Here is a 17,962-nt window from a genome sequence, read left to right as displayed (position 1 = left end):
TTTTGCTGAGAAGAAACTTTTTAGCTTGAGTCCATCCCATTTATTGATTCTTGATTTTAATTCTTGCACCAAAGAAGTCTTATTAAGGAAGTTGGGGCCTAATCCCACATGATGGAGATTAGGGCCTACTTTTTCTTCTTTTAGACACAGAATCTCTGGTTTTATTCCTTAGTCCTTGATCCATTTTTGAGTTTTGTGAATCCCTTCTCTTTTTATGCTGCCAGTTAGAAGCTGGCTAAAATAACTCTAAGCATCCACTCTCACCAGTATAAGATGGAGTGGGAAATACTGTCAAGTGGTGTTTTGTACAGTCCAGATAGATGCACACCCAGGGTGGGGCGGTTTCATTGTTCTATGAGGGGAGTTCTGGATGCTGGAGCTTAGGTCTAATCAGGCCTTAGGGGCATAGTTGGGTGTTATGTACTCTGGAGAAATTAGATCAACACATGCCTACGGCCAGGTAGATGCCAGTCTCTTCTGGAGTCTAGATCTCCCGAGCCTCACAAGAATTCTACTGGTGGGGTGGGGGAAGCAATCTTCCATACTACTGTCTATGAACATATCCTTCTCAGATTTAATCTCCCTGGGTGTATTCACACCAGACTATTGAGATTCCCAGCCCTCTTTATCTGGTCATGTGAGGTGTCATACTCAAAGAGAAAGATATCATAGGCTCCCCTTCATTTTTTTGACTTTAATCTCCCTGGGTACAATCTTCTTTGTGTATGTTTCACACACGTTCTGCTAGGTATACCCTAGGCTATGCCAGGGTCTTGCTGGGACAATATGGCAGTGTTTGCTATAATTTCTTGGGTTCCACCACAGCAAGCTACAGCATGACTTCCTCAAGCTGACTCCCACCTAGGCTCTCTGTTTGCAAGTTGAAAATACAGGATACTTTTCAAACACCAGTTTGCTGTGCAGCCTCTTTATCAGCTAAGTGGAGGCTGCTTTTCTAATGTACAGTGTTTTTTTTCCCCCCACGTCAAATCTTCCCATTGTCTTTCTTTGACAGTGTTATCCCTCCCCTCTGTGCTGAACCAGTGCCACTGCTGTAACCTGCTTGGCTCCAATGTTCTTTGTCCAAGGCACCCACATTTCTGAGTCTCTAAGATATTCTGACTGTCCAGTATTGAATTTTAGTAAAATTCCTCTTTTTCTTACTTCATTAAGAAGCATCACTCCAGCTGCTTGAATCCTGAGCCACAGAGCAACTGGAAATGTAGCCTTCCTCTAATCTGCCATCTTGAACCTCCCCATATCCCATCACATGGTCTTTGAAGAGAGACAGCATTTCCTTCTGGACCAGAGGGAAAGTTTACCTAATGTTCACTATAATGACAATGTTTTCTTCCAGAGCAAAGGTCAGGTGTGTTTACTTACTGATCATTATCAAAAATTTGAGTTCCATAAGCTTGATTCCTCTCCTGCAATACAACAGGCATCACTTCACTCTCTTTATGCTACTGTGTGAGAATTAGGGATTGAGGAACTGGCACAATTTATGATACTCTAGTGCATTTGCTGTGAGTGAAAATGTTCTCTAACTTTGACCCAGGATACTGATGTGTTCTGCCAGCACCTATAACACTGCAACAAACTATCTTGTTATGTTGGAAGTAGGGTAAAATTTCAGATCCTTCACATTTTTTTTAGAGAATTTTTAATATTTATTTTTTAGTATTTGGCGGACACAACATCTTTGTTTGTATGTGGTGCTGAGGATCGAACCCGGGCCGCACGCATGCCAGGCGAGCGCGCTACCCCTTGAGCCACATCCCCAGCCCTCCTTCACAGTTCTGCCATAGGCTGCTTGCCTTAATCTCCAGACTACATACTTTCTTCCTTAGGGATTCAATTTGTACATGCATGAAACAGTGAGAGAGAGCACACAAGCAAAATGCATAAATATGTATTATGTTGTAGGCAGCAGTCTAAGAAAAAGGGTCACTGGAATGGAATCTCATGTCAGGTTTATTGACTGAGTACTTTCCTTTTTATCAATATTAGCAAAGGTCAAGAAGATTTGTTCCAGTGTTATCTGACTGATGGAATAGTCTTCTAAATTGAATAGCACTTTGGCTTTCTCCAGAATACTAAACACCTTTAATAGAAAAAAAAATGGAGTTACCATTGCAATATTCTCAGATAAATCATTTCCCCACACTACATTTCCCAGTTCTTGCCAGGTTTATGCTTAGGGACACAAACCTACCAAAAGGGGGAGTCAGAAAGTAGAAGGAAAAGCTGGTTGAAAAACAGAGGAAAGGAGACAATTCTCCATCCCCATTCTCTTGATGGATATGGAATAACAATAGAATTTAGGACCAGAATCTGAACAAATTAAAAACATAGCACCCTTTGAAAATTAACTTAAAAGTTTCTGCTCTTCTGCTGATGTTAGATTCCCTTTTGATATGCTTATAACTCAATGCTTTCTATTAGTCCTCTATTAATACACAATGTTAGAAGGGTATAATTTCTACAATCACCTTTCCCCAGCAAATTTCTTTGCTTGGAATGAAGTAGCCAATAATCCCTTGATACTCCTGGTTTTGGATATTACCTAAGAAGGGAAAGATTTTGACAGGTGAGTTTTGAAAAGAAACCCAGTATTTGGCAGAATTTTGAAAAATTCCTTAAGTAATTTCCATTCCAACACTCAAGGATACAGATTATGCAGTTAATACAAAAAATACATAATTCAAAGCCTATTAGTCTTATATATGAACATGTTAACTATTTCAATAGATTTACTTCCTTATGAAATATATTTTTATTGCCTATTGTTTATTAAAATTGCAAAAGCCAGGAAAATAAATTTTAGGTATAAACTATTAATAGTTCATATGGTCATTTTGCAAAATCTGAGACTAATGTTCTATAGGACTTTGTTTTAAAAATGTAATATTGAAACTATGCTTGTAGAATTTAGATGTTGTTTCTTCTTCTATTTGTGTCTGTGTGTAGGAGAGGTGTACTATCTCTAGTATTTCCGTAAGTAGGCAAAATTCATTTTAAAGGAAAGAGAAAATTTATATATATAAACACAGATCTATAGGCATTTGTTGCAGAAATTATATATTACAGCTTTAGAAATCATGGTAGCAATATTGTAGCCACTCCCTATTAACAGATGTATTACATTTATTATCATGTACTTGGAGATTATTGCAAAGGATATTGAGATTAAAATATTTTAAAGAAATAATCTCTATGTCATTTACAATAGTAATTATTTTGTAATGAAAACACACATAGTCTCCATGAGTAATTTAAAAATTTAAGCCTTTTTATTGTGAAATAAATCAAATGTGCATATAACTTAGTGATTCACAAAAAAATCAAATGTAACTGACACCCAACATTCTAGATGTCAACTATGTGTTTCTACCAGAAAGTGTATTACTTAAAGACAATGGCTCTCCTGGTTTTTATGGTAAGTGTCTCTTTGATATTCTTTATAGTATTATTGCTGAAGTATGAAACACTAAATACTATAGTTTGATTTTTGACTTCTCTGTTCTTTACATGAACAGAATTGTACAGCATGTATTTTTTTATCTGGTTCTTCTCACTCATCTATATTGTCCTCTACAGCTAAACTTCATTTTCATTACTTCATATTTCAGTATATAACAGCACCACTACTGTTGATGGATGGACATGTTGTATGGTATCCAGCCTCTGTAATGGCTTCAAATAATCCTTGCCTCTCAATAGTCACACCCTGTCTAGTTTTCTTCTACAGTGCATAGGACTAACCTGTGTAGACAACAGGTTATCACAGAAATAACAGATATGGTATCTTAGACTAGTTCATAAAAGACTTTCCATCTTGCTTTCTTTAGGACCATTTGATGTATGGGAATCTAGCTACCATATATGAGCACACTCAAGAAGTCCTATAGAGAGGTGCACATGATAAGATACAGTCTGTATTAGTCAGCTTTTCCTTGTTGTGACCAAAATACCAGAAAAGAACAACTTAAAGGAGGAATGGCGAAGATGGCGGTGGGAAGGGAGTGAGCCGCTCCGTGCTCCGCGCCGCCGCGCCCGCAGCGTGTGTTGCTGAGTCTTAAAAGAAAAAGTAAAGATCATTAAAGGAGATCTGTCGACAAAGACTAAGCACCGTGTCAAGTAAGGGGCCTAGGTGGAGTGAATCCGTCACGACTCCAGCCAAGGTGGAGTGAGTCCGTCACAACTCCAGCGTGAGCAGTAAGGCTGCAGTCCCCGAGCTGCCCAGCTCTCTCGGCCCCTTTTCCTTCTCCTCTCCGCCTTTCCGCTTTGCTTCTCCCCCGCCGTCTATCCTCCCACGCTCACTCCCCAAATCTGGACCTCAATTTCTTCCCACCCCCCCGCCCTGCCCGCTCTCTCGTGTGCCCAGTCACCCGGCCTGCACGGGCCCGCGGAGCTGACTCCCCTCCCCCAGCCCGCACCCCCTCCCCGGGCGTCCCGACTGCCGCAGCTGGGCCACTGCCGCCGCCAGCCGCTTCCTGCAGAGCACCTTAGAACAGACACTTCACCGCGCGAGTGAGACGCCAACCCACTGAGTAAAATGGAACAGCTGATAAGATGAGTGACAATTTAAAATCTAAGTGATCCAACATGGCGGCGGACGCGGAGAGATCAAGTCTCTAACCCCTTCAGCTGCGCGGGCATAGGGAGAAGTAAACTGTCAAAATGCTGTTTGCTCAGGACCACTAGGCAATGTAGAGCTGAAGTGGATCCGGGGCGAATAGTCTGGCTTTCTCAGAACACACAGAGCCCAGATCGGCTACATTCTAGCTCCGGTTCACCTGCTTCTCGGGACTCAGCACTGACGATCCCGCTGAAATAACTAGTCAGCCTGCCTGAACTCACAGAGGTAAAAGCCAACCGAGCACGGTAGCCAGACCGAGGGAATCAGGTGTGACGCGGGACTAGCGGCGCAGAACTCCCGGCTACCGCTCCCACCAGTGCTGACAACTGAGGTCCCTTGCACCAGCTACCAGAGGAGTTGCTACCAGAGGGCAAACAAATTCGCTGGGGGTTCTCAGCCACAAGCTCTACAAACTTAGGGTCTGAGGGAGGCAAACAGGGAGAGTGTGCCCAGGCATCCATGAAAACAGGGCTCCCAGGAGCAGCAGACCTGGCGTGTAGCCAGTATTGTGGTGAGTGTCACAGGTGAGCGGGGCCTGGCTTGAGGAAACACAAGAGAAGGCCCTAGGCACTCAGGATTGGAGACCCGCACAGTCTGGGAGGAAGAGCTGCTGCACAGTGATTGGATTCCACCTATCGAGAAAAGAAGCTTGGCCCAGTGGGCACAGCTCCACCTACTGGAAGAGAAGTTAATCGAGCTCTATGACTGCATTTATTATTATTATTATTATTTTTTATGATTATTATTATTTTTTTATTATTTTATTTTCATTTTTTTTGTTGTTGATGTTGTTGTTCTTTAACTTTTTATTAATGGTTTCAATTTTTTAATTCTTTTTATTTTATTATTATTACTATTATTTTTTAAACTTTAATTTCCATTTTTTTATTATCATTATAACTTTTTTTTGGTTTTAAATTTTTGTTTCTTCGTTTTTTCTTTCTTTCTTTATTTTCACTTTTTTTTCTTTTGTCTTTTCATTTCTTTTCAATTTTCTTATTCCCCCTTCCTTGAATTCTACGTGCCTACACTCATTCTCTTTAGTGACTTCTTCCCTTCCATTCTAATATCTTTCCTCCCAAGCATCAAATAAATTTATAAAAGTAAACAGTAACTCAGCAGTCAAACAGAACAAGAAGTAACATGAGCATAAAAATGCAAGGAAGAAAAGGAGTACAAACAATGAAGGACAGCCTAAATATTCAGGAGGACCTAGAGTCATCAGAAAAATGGCCATATAAAGAACTCAAGGAATACCTTAGACAGATGGAAAGGAACCTTAAAGAGGATACAAGACAGCAAATCCAAACAGCGAAAGATCACATTGAAAATGAATTACATAAACAGATAAAAGAAGAAGTTAAGCATCTTTATCAGGAGATAGAGATTATAAAAAAAATCAAACAATATTTCTAGAAATGAAGGAAACGATAAACCAAATTAAAAACTCAATCGAGAGTATCACTAACAGAGTGGAGCAAGTAGAAGCCAGAACGTCAGATAATGAAGACAAAATATATCATCTTGAAAAGAGTCTAGCCAACTCAGATAGGATGGTAAAAAATCACAAGAAAAACATCCAAGAGATTTGGGATAACATAAAAAAACCAAACTTAAGAGTCATCGGGATAGAGGAAGGTACAGAGATTCATACCAAGGGAATGAGTAACCTGCTGAATGAAATAATTACAGAAAACTTTCCAGAAATAAAAAAGGAAACAGATATACAAATTATATATGCATACAGGACACCGAGCACACAAAATCACAGTAGACCAATGCCAAGACACATTGTTATGAAGATATCCAATATACAGAACAAAGAGAAAATATTAAAAGCTACAAGAGAAAGGAGACAGATTACATTTAGGGGTAAACCAATAAGGTTAAGAACAGATTTTTCATCACAGACGCTGAAAGCGAGAAGATCCTGGAACAACGTATTTCAAACACTGAAAGACAATGGATGCCAGCCAAGAATTCTGTATCCAGCAAAATTAAAGCTTCAGATACGACAATGAAATAAAAAGCTTTCATGATAAACAAAAGCTAAAAGAATTTGTAGCCAGAAAACCAGCATTGCAAAGCATCTTGAGCAAAACACTACACGAGGAAGAAATGAAAAACAATAACCAAAACCATCAGTGGGAAGTGCCCCGGTAAAGACAGAGGACGGGGGGAAAGCTAATCATGGAGAAACAAACTAAATTAGAAAAAAAAAGATAAATAATCAAACATGGCAGGAAGTACAAACCATATATCAATAGTAACTCTAAACGTTAATGGCTTAAACTCTCCAATAAAGCGACATAGGTTTGTAACATGGATTAAAAAAACAAATCCAACAATATGCTGCCTCCAGGAGACACATCTGATTGGAAAAGATATACACAGGCTCAAGGTGAAAGGTTGGGAAAAAATATACCACGCACATGGTCCTTGTAAGCAAGCGGGGTGGGCCATTCTCATATCGAATAAAATCGACTTCAAGACTAAGTTAATCAAAAGGGATAAGGAAGGACATTATATACTGTTAAAAGGAACCATTCACCAACAAGACATAACAATTATCAATATTTATGCACCAAATAATGGTGCTGCGATGTTCATAAAACAAACTCTCCTCAAGTTCAAGAATCAAATAGACCACAACACAATAATTATGGGTGACTTCAACACACCTCTCTCACCATTGGACAGATCCTCCAAACCAAAGTTGAACAAAGAAACTATTGACCTCAATAGCACAATCAATAACCTAGACTTAACTGACATATATAGAATATATCAACCATCATCAAGTGGATATACACTCATTGATGGATAAAATATTCTGTGTATGTCAGTTAAGTTATTGATTGTATTATTGAGTTCTACAGCTTTTTTTTTTTTTTTGCTTTTGCTTGGAAGATATATCCATTGGTGAAAGAGGTGTGTTAAAGTTACCCAGAAATATTGTCTTATGGTCTATTTGACTGTTGAACTTTAGAAAAGTTTTTTTTTAATGAACGTGGTCTTCTTTATTTGATATGAAGATGAAAACCCCTGCTTGTTTCCACAGTCCATGTGAATGGTATGTTTTTTTCCCCAACCTTTCACCTTCAGTCTGTGGATGTCTTTTCCTATGAGGTGAGTCTCTTGAAGGCAGCATATTGTTGGGTCTTTTTTCCCCCCAATCTCTAGTCTATGTCTTTTGATTGGTGAGTTTAGGCCATTAAAAAATTATAATTGAGACATGATATGTATTCTCAATCATATTTGTCTGTTTTTGGTATTTATCTTGACTTGGTTTCTCCTTTGATTAGTATTTCCTTTAGTGCAATACTTGCATTTGCTGATTTTCATTGTTGTTTTTCGTTTCCTCCTCACAGAATAATTTGCTGAGAATGTTCTGCAGTGCAGGCCCTATAGCTTCAAATTCTTTGATAAACCTTTATCATAGAAGGTTTTTATTTCATAATCAAATCTAAAGCTTAGTTTTGCTGGATATAAGATTCTTGGTTGGCATCCATTTTCTTTCAGAGCTTGATCTATGTTGTTCCAGGATCTTCTAGCTTTCAGAGTCTGTGTTGAAAAATCTGCCGTTTTCCTAATTGGTTTCCACCTGTATGTAATCTGATCATTTTTTCTTGTGGCTTTTAAAATTGTCTCCTTATTCTGGATGCTAGGAATTTTCATTATGATGCGACTTGGCGTAGATCTGTTGTGATTTTGTACATTTGGTGTTCTGTAAGCCTCTTGTATTTGATTTTCCAATTCATTCTTCATGTTTGGAAAGTTTTCTGATATTATTTCATTGAATAGATTGTTCGTTCCTTTGCTTTGGAACTCTATGCCTTCCTCTATCCCAATAATTCTTAAATTTGGTCTTTTTATGTTATTCTATAATTCTTGAATGTTTTGCTCATAGTTTCTTACCATCTTTACTACGTGGTCAACATTCTTCTCAAGATTATATATTTTGTCTTCATTGTCTAAGGTCTCATCTTACAAGTGATCTCATCTGTTGGTGATGCTTTCTATGGAGCTTTAAATCTGGTTTATTGTTTCTTTCATTTCAAGGATCTCTGTTTTTTTAGAACCTCTATATGAGAGTAGTGATTATACAACATATCAAAATCTAATAAACTTTTGCTTCCTGTGTTTGCTTACATAGCTTTTTATTGAAATGATCTTTTGCTGCCTGTATTTGTTCTCTTTTATCATCTTTTAATTCACAGAACATTTTTTTTTACATTTTTTTTATTGGTTGTTCACAACATTACAAAGCTCTTGACATATTATATTTCATACATTAGATTGACATGGGTTATGAACTCCCAATTTTACCCCAAATGCAGATTGCAGAATCACGTCAGTTACACATCCACAATTTTACATAATGCACTAATAGTAATTGTTGTATTCTGCTACCTTTCCTATCCCCTACTATCCCCCCTCCCCTCCCCTCCCATCTTCTCTCTCTACCCCATCTACTGTAATTCATTTCTCTCTTTGTTTATTTTCCCATTCCCCTCACAACCTCTTATATGTAATTTTGTTTAGCAATGAGTGTCTCCCTTCATTTCCATGCAATTTCCCTTTTCTCTCCCTTTCCCTCCCATCTCAAGTCTCTGTTTAATGTTACTCTTTTCTTCCTACTCTTCCTCCCTGCTCTGTTCATACTTGCTCTCATTATATCAAAGAAGACATTTGGTATCTGTTTTTTAGGGTTTGGCTAGCTTCACTAAGCATAATCTGCTCTAATGCCATCCATTTCCCTGCAAATTCTATGATTTTGTCATTTTTTATTGCTGCATAGTACTCCATTGTGTATAGATGCCACATTTTTTTTATCCATTCATCTATTGAAGGGCATCTGGGTTGGTTCCACAGTCTAGCTATTGTGAATTGTGCTGCTATGAACATCGATGTGGCAGTGTCCCTGTAGCATGCTCTTTTAAGGTCTTCAGGGAATAGTCCGAGAAGGGCAATAGCAGGGTCAAATGGTGGTTCCATTCCCAGCTTTCCCAGGAATCTCCAAACTGCTTTCCAAATTGGCCGCACCAATTTGCAGTCCCACCAGCAATGTACAAGTGTACCCTTTTCTCCACATCCTCGCCAGCACTTGTTGTTGTTTGAATTCATAGTGGCTGCCAATCTTACTGGAGTGAGATGGTATCTTAGGGTGGTTTTGATTTGCATTTCTCTGACTGCTAGAGATGGAGAGCATTTTTTCATGTACTTGTTGATTGATTGTATATCCTCCTCTGAGAAGTGTCTGTTCAGGTCCTTGGCCCATTTGTTGATTGGGTTATTTGTTATCTTATTGTCTAATTTTTTGAGTTCTTTGTATACTCTGGATATTAGGGCTCTATCTGAAGTGTGAGGCGTAAAAATTAGTTCCCAGGATGTAGGCTCCCTATTTACCTCTCTTATTGTTTCTTTTGCTGAAAAAAAACTTTTAAGTTTAATTAAGTCCCATTTGTTGATTCTAGTTGTTAACTCTTGTGCTATGGGTGTCCTATTAAGGAATTTGGAGCCCGACCCCACAATCTGTAGATCGGAGCCAACTTTATCTTCTATCAGACGCAGAGTTTCTGATTTGATATCAAGCTCCTTGATCCATTTTGAGTTAACTTTTGTGCATGGCGAGAGAAAGGGATTCAGTTTCATTTTGTTGCATATGGATTTCCAGTTTTCCCAACACCATTTGTTAAAGATGCTATCCTTCCTCCATTGCATGCTTATAGCCCCTTTATCAAATATAAGATAGTTGTACCTTTGTGGGTTAGTCTCTGTGTCCTCTATTTTATACCATTGGTCCACCCGCCTGTTTTGGTACCAGTACCATGCTGTTTTTGTCACTATTGCTCTGTAATATAGTTTGAAATCTGGTATTGCTATACCGCCTGATTCACTCTTTCTGCTTAGAATTGCTTTTGCTATTCTGGGTCTTTTATTTTTCCATATGAATTTCATGATTGCTTTATCTATTTCTACAAGAAATGCCGTTGGGATTTTGATTGGCATTGCATTAAATCTATAGAGAACTTTTGGTAATATCGCCATTTTGATGATGTTAGTTCTGCCTATCCATGAACAGGGTATATTTTTCCATCTTCTAAGATCTTCTTCTACTTCTCTCTTTAGGGTTCTGTAGTTTTCATTGTATAAATCTTTCGCCTCTTTTGTTAGGTTGATTCCCAAGTATCTTATTTTGAGGATATTGTGAATGGAGTGTTTTTCCTCATTTCCATTTCAGAAGTTTTGTTGCTGATATACAGAAATGCCTTTGATTTATGCGTGTTAATTTTATATCCTGCCACTTTGCTGAATTCATTTATTAGTTCTAGTAGTTTCTTTGTAGACCCTTTTGGGTCTTCTAGGTATAGAATCATGTCATCTGCAAACAGTGATAATTTAAGTTCTTCTTTTCCAATTTTTATGCCTTTAATTTCTTTCGTCTGTCTAATTGCTCTGGCCAGTGTTTCGAGAACTATATTGAATAGAAGTGGAGATAGAGGGCATCCCTGTCTTATTCCGGATTTTAGAGGGAATGCCTTCAACTTTTGTCCATTCAGAATGATGCTAGCCTGAGGCTTAGCATAGATAGCTTTTATAATGTCAAGGTAAGTTCCTGTTATCCCTAGTTTTTCTAATGTTTTGAACATAAAGGCATGCTGTACTTTGTCAAATGCTTTCTCTGCATCTATCGAGATGATCATATGGTTCTTATCTTTAAGTCTATTGATGTGGTGAATAACATTTATTGATTTCCGTATGTTGAACCATCCTTGCATCCCAGGGATGAATCCTACTTGATCATGGTGCACTATTTTTTTGATGTGTTTTTGTATTCGATTCGCCAGAATTTTATTGAGGATTTTTGCATCTAGGTTCATTAGAGATATTGGTCTGTAGTTTTCTTTCTTTGAGGTATCTTTGTCTGGTTTCGGGATCAGGGTGATGTTGGCCTCATAGAATGAATTTGGAAGAGCTCCCAAACAATGGTGCTGCGACATTCACAAAACAAATTCTCCTCAAATTCAAGAATCAAATAGACCACAACACAATAATTATGGGAGACTTCAACACACCTCTCTCACCATTGGACAGATCCTCCAAACAAAAGTTAAATAAAGAAACTATAGAACTCAATACCACAATCAATAACCTAGACTTAACTGACTTATATAGAATATATCAACCATCATCAAATGGATATACTTTCTTCTCAGCAGCACATGGATCCTTCTCAAAAATAGACCATATATTATGCCATAGGGCAACCCTCAGTAAATATAAAGGGGTGGGGATAATACCATGCATTTTATCTGATCATAATGGAATGAAACTGGAAATCAATGATAAAAGAAGGAAGGAAAAATCCTACATCACATGGAAAATGAACAATATGTTACTGAATGATCAATGGGTTACAGAAGACATAAAGGAGGAAATAAAAAAATTCTTAGAGATAAACGAAAATACAGACACAACATATCGGAATCTATGGGACACAATGAAAGCAGTTTTAAGAGGAAAGTTCATCGCCTGGTGGTCATTCCTCAAAAAAAGAAGAAACCAACAAATAAATGAGCTCACACTCCAACTCAAAGCCCTAGAAAAGGAAGAGCAAAACAACAGCAAATGTAGCAGAAGGCAAGAAATAATTAAAATCAGAGCAGAAATCAACAAAATTGAAACAAAAGAAACTATTGAAAAAATTAACAAAACTAAAAGTTGGTTCTTTGAAAAAATAAATAAGATCAATAGACCCTTAGCCATGCTAACGAAGAGAGAGAACTCAAATTACTAACATACGGGATGAAAAAGGCAATATCACAACAGATGCTACAGAAATACAGAAGACAATCAGAAATTATTTTGAAAACCTATATGCCAATAAAATAGAAGATAGTGAAGACATTGATAAATTTCTTAGGTCATATGATTTGCCCAGACTAAGTCAGGAGGATACACACAATTTAAACAGACCAATATCAATGGATGAAATAGAAGAAGCAATCAAAAGACTACCAACCAAGAAAGGCCCAGGACCAGATGGGTACACAGCGGAGTTTTACAAAACCTTTAAAGAAGAATTAATACCAATGCTTTTCAAGTTATTTCAGGAAATAGAAAAAGAGGGAGCTCTGCCAAATTCATTCTATGAGGCCAACATCACCCTGATTCCGAAACCAGACAAAGACACCTCAAAGAAAGAAAACTACAGACCAATATCTCTGATGAACCTAGATGCAAAAATCCTCAATAAAATTCTGGCGAATCGGATACAAAGGCACATCAAAAAAATTGTGCACCATGATCAAGTAGGATTCATCCCTGGGATGCAAGGATGGTTCAATATACAAAAATCAATAAATGTTATTCACCACATCAATAGACTTAAAGATAAGAACCATATGATCAATTCGATAGACGCAGAAAAAGGTTTTGACAAAGTACAGCATCCCTTTATGTTCAAAACATTAGAAAAACTAGGGATAACAGGAACTTACCTCGACATGTAAAAGCTATCTATGCTAAGCCTCAGGCTAGCGTCATTCTGAATGGAGAAAAATTGAAGGCATTCCCTCTAAAATCTGGAACAATACAGGGATGCCCTCTCTCACCACTTCTATTCAATATAGTTCTCGAAACACTGGCCAGAGCAATTAGACAGACGAAAGAAATTAAAGGCATAAAAATAGGAAAAGAAGAACTTAAATTATCACTATTTGCAGATGACATGATTCTATACCTAGAAGACCCAAAAGGGTCTACAAAAAAACTACTAGAACTAATAAATGAATTCATCAAAGTGGCAGGATATAAAATCAACACACATAAATCAAAGGCATTTCTGTATATCAGCGACAAAACTTCTGAAACGGAAATGAGGAAAAACACTCCATTCACAATATCCTCAAAAAAAAATAAAATACTTGGGAATCAACCTAACAAAAGAGGTGAAAGACTTATACAATGAAAACTATAGAACCCTAAAGAGAGAAATAGAAGATCTTAGAAGATGGAAAAATATACCCTGTTCATGGATAGGCAGAACTAATATTATCAAAATGGCGATAGTACCAAAAGTTCTCTATAGGTTTAATGCAATGCCAATCAAAATCCCAATGGCATTTCTTGTAGAAATAGATAAAGCAATCATGAAATTCATATGGAAAAATAAAAGACCCAGAATAGCAAAAACAATTCTAAGCAGGAAGTGTGAATCAGGTGGTATAGCGATACCAGATTTCAAACTATATTACAGAGCAATACTAACAAAAACAGCATGGTACTGGTACCAAAACAGGCGGGTGGACCAATGGTATAGAATAGAGGACACAGAGACTAATCCACAAAGCTAAAACTATCTTATATTCGATAAAGGAGCTAAAAGCATGCAATGGAGGAAGGATAGCATCTTCAACAAATGGTGTTGGGAAAACTGGAAATCCATATGCAACAAAATGAAACTGAATGCCCTCCTCTCGCCATGCACAAAAGTAAACTCAAAGTGGATCAAGGAGCTAGATATCAAATCAGAGACTCTGCGTCTGATAGAAGAAAAAGTTGGCTCCCATCTACATATTGTGGGGTCGGGCTCCAAATTCCTTAATAGGACACCCATAGCACAAGAGTTAATAACAAGAATCAACAAATGGGACTTCCTTAAACTGAAAAGTTTTTTCTCAGCAAGAGAAACAATAAGAGAGGTAAATAGGGAGCCTACATCATGGGAACAAATTTTTACTCCTCACACTTCAGATAGAGCCCTATTATCCAGAGTATACAAAGAACTCAAAAAATTAGACAATAAGAAAACAAATAACCCAATCAACAAATGGGCCAAGGACATGAACAAACACTTCACAGAGGAGGACATACAATCAATCAACAAGTATATGAAAAAATGCTCACCATCTCTAGCAGTCAAGGAAATGCAAATCAAAACCACCCTAAGATACCACCTCACCCCAGTAAGATTGGCAGCCATTATGAAGTCAAACAACAATAAGTGTTGGCAAGGATGTGGCGAAAAGGGTACTCTTGTACATTGCTGGTGGGACTGCAAATTGGTGCAGCCAATTTGGAAAGCATTATGGAGATTCCTGGGAAAGCTGGGAATGGAACCACCATTTGACCCTGCTATTGCCCTTCTCGGACTATTCCCTGAAGACCTTAAAAGAGCGCACTACAGGGATACTGCCACATTGATGTTCATAGCAGCACTGTGGAATCAACCCAGATGCCCTTCAATAGATGAATGGGTAAAAAAATGTGGCATTTATACACCATGGAGTATTACGCAGCACTAAAAAATGACAAAATCATGGAATTTGCAGGGAAATGGATGGCATTAGAGCAGATTATGCTTAGTGAAGCTAGCCAGTCCCTAAAAAACAAATACCAAATGTCTTCCTTGATATAATGAGAGCAACTAAGAACAGTAGGGAGGAAGAGCAGGAAGAAAAGATTAACATTAAACAGAGACATGAGGTGGGAGGGAAAGGGAGAAAAAAGGGAAATTGCATGGAAATGGAGGGAGACCTTCATTGTTATTCAAAATTACATATAAGAGGTTGTGAGGGGAATGGGATAATAAACAAGGAGGGAAATGAATTACAGTAGGTGGGGTAGAGAGAGAAGATGGGAGGGGAGGGGGGATAGTAGAGGATAGGAAAGGAAGCAGAATACAACAGTCACTAATATGGCAGTATGTAAAAATGTGGATGTGTAACCGATGTGATTCTGCAATCTGTATTTGGGGTAAAAATGGGAGTTCATAACCCACTTGATTCTAATGTATGAAATATGATATGTCAAGAGCTTTGTAATGTTGTGAACAACCAATAAAAAAAAAAGAAAAAAAAGGAGGAATGGCAAAGGAAAGCTGCTTAGTTTAGATAGCCAGGAAGGGGGAGAGGAAATGGAGGGGAGGAGAGGAAATGGAGGGGGGAGTGGAGAGAGAGAGAGAGAGAGAGAGAGAGAGAGAGAGAGAGAGAGAGAGAGAGAGAGAGAGAGAGAGATGTGTGTGTGTCAGGGACACACACATGCTCTCCCTGAGAGCATGACCCCAGTGACCTACCTACTTCCTTCTACTATGCCCCACCTATCTTAATTTATCCAATGGATAATTCCACACGTGAGGTCAGAGCTCTCATCCAATTACTTCCCTAAAGCCCCACAACTGGGGACTAAAGCTTCAACACATGAGTGTTTGGGGGACATTCCAGATCCAAACCACAATGCTGTTAATAGCCATATGAATAAAACACTTTTTAAGTAGATCTTCCAGATCCAGTGAGATGTGGAACGACTGACACACAGCCAATCTCATGTGAGACCCTGAACTGGAACCACTCATAGAATAATAAGTGTTTATTGTTATTTTACTTTTTTGGTAAATTTTATGCAGCAACAGTTAAATACAGATTTCCGGTTAGGGGTATTACATAATAGTTTTGTTTTGAACATTCTCTACCTACCTCTTGGTGCTTATAAGGCATTATTTTCCTGGAAGTGAAATAGATGGGGCAGACATTTGAATATCTTCCATATTATTAGATATCACTAAAAAATTGCAAGTAATTTACATTCCATCCTGCCATATATGAGTGCTCCATTTACCCATTCCATATGGTATGGTTGATCTTTTAAATTTTAGCCATTCTGTTGGATGTATCTTTGTATTTCATTGCAATTTTTAATTTCAATCTACTAAATGATTGATGATATTGAATACTTTTCTGTTTACTGATAATTTTTAGTTAATTTTTCTGTATAAAAATTGCTCCTTCCAATATAGATTTAATGCAATTACTATTAAGATCCCAATGACATTCTTCACAGAAATAGAAAAAGCAATCATAAAATACATTTGGAAATATAAGAGGCTCAGGCTGGGCACAGTGGCACATACCAGTAATCCCAGTGGCTTGGGAGGCTGAGACAAGAAGATCATGAGTTCACAGATAGCCTCAGCAAAAGTGAGGTGCTAAGCAACTCAGTGGGACCCTGTCTCTAAATAAAATATAGTTCTAGGGATGTGGCTCAGTGGTCGAGTGCCTGCATTCAATCTTCGGTCCCTCACCCCACACCCTAGAAAAAGAGGCCCAGAATAGCTGAAGCAATTCTTAGGGAGAAAAGTGATGCAGGAGGAATCATGATACCGGACCTTAAATTATACCATAAAGTTATAGTACAAAAACAGCATGGTATTGGTACCAAAACAGACATAAAGATCAATGGAACAGAATAGAATACAGAGACACACCCACAAAAAACAGTTATCTCATCCTGGACAAAGGAACCATACACACACATTGGAGAAAAGATAGCCTCTTCAACAAATGATGCTGGGAAAACTGGAAATCCATAGGTAATAGAATGAAATTGAACCCTTATATCTCACCCTGCACAAAACTCAAGGATAACGGACCTAGGCATTAGACCAGAGATCCACACTTACTAGAAGAAAAAGTAGGCCCAACATTCCAACATGTAGACTTGAAAACCAACTTCCAACAAGACTGCTAAAGCAGAAGAAGTAAAATCAAGAAGCGATTAATGAGATGGTATCAAACTGAAAAGTTAAAAAAAAATTTTTTTAGTTGTACTTGGTCATAATAGCTTTATTTTATTTATATGTGGTGCAGATGATGGAACCCAGGGCCTTGCTTGTGCTAGGCGAGCACTCTATCACTGAGCCACAACCCCGGCCTCCAAACTGAAAAGTTTTTTTTAACAACAAAAGAAACAATCAAGAACATGAACAAAGATCCTACAGATTGGGAGAAAAAATCTTTACCACCTGTACCTCAGATAAGGCATTAATCTCCAGGATATACAAAGAACTCACAAAACTTAACACCAGAAAAATAAATAACCCAATCAATAAATGGGCAAAGGAACTGAACAAACACTTCACAGAAGAAATACAAATGATCAAAAATATATGAAAAAATGTTCACTATCTCTAGCAATTAGAGAAATGCAAATTAAAACTACACTGAGTTTCCATTTCACTCTAGTCAGAATGGCAGTTATAAAGAATACAAGTAAAGGCTGGGGTTGTGGCTCAGCGGTAGAGTGTATGCCTAGCACATGTGAGGCCCTGGGTTTGATCCTTAGCACCATATAAAAATAAATGAATAAAGGTATTGTGAACAACTACAATTAAAAAATAAATATTAAAAAAATACAAGTAACAATAAGTGTTGGTGAGGATGTGAGGAGGAAGGTACTCTCATACATTGTTGGTAGGACTGCAAATTGATATGACCACTCTGGAAAGCATTCTGGAGATAACTTGGAAAACTTGGAATG

General features: G+C 37.9%; 1 protein-coding gene across 1 annotated transcript in view; it reads right to left on the bottom strand.

Moving 5' to 3' along the window:
* Positions 1-1,963: 1,963 nt before the first annotated feature.
* The window catches only part of LOC308652314 (phospholipid-transporting ATPase ABCA3-like), a gene marked incomplete at both ends in the record, with an annotated part of 148,403 nt that continues 132,404 nt past the window's right edge, over positions 1,964-17,962 (bottom strand). The window contains 2 exons of the mRNA XM_081300061.1: positions 1,964-2,104; positions 2,493-2,566. Of these exons, the coding sequence (XP_081156187.1) occupies positions 1,964-2,104; positions 2,493-2,566 (215 nt within the window). The remainder of the gene's footprint in view (positions 2,105-2,492; positions 2,567-17,962) is intronic.

Source organism: Spermophilus citellus (assembly GCF_964194105.1).
Source record: "Spermophilus citellus genome assembly, chromosome: 6".
In the NCBI taxonomy this organism is placed as follows: domain Eukaryota; kingdom Metazoa; phylum Chordata; class Mammalia; order Rodentia; family Sciuridae; genus Spermophilus; species Spermophilus citellus.
The sequence above is the reverse complement of the archived record's forward strand: the minus strand, read 5'-3'. Positions and strand labels throughout refer to the sequence as shown.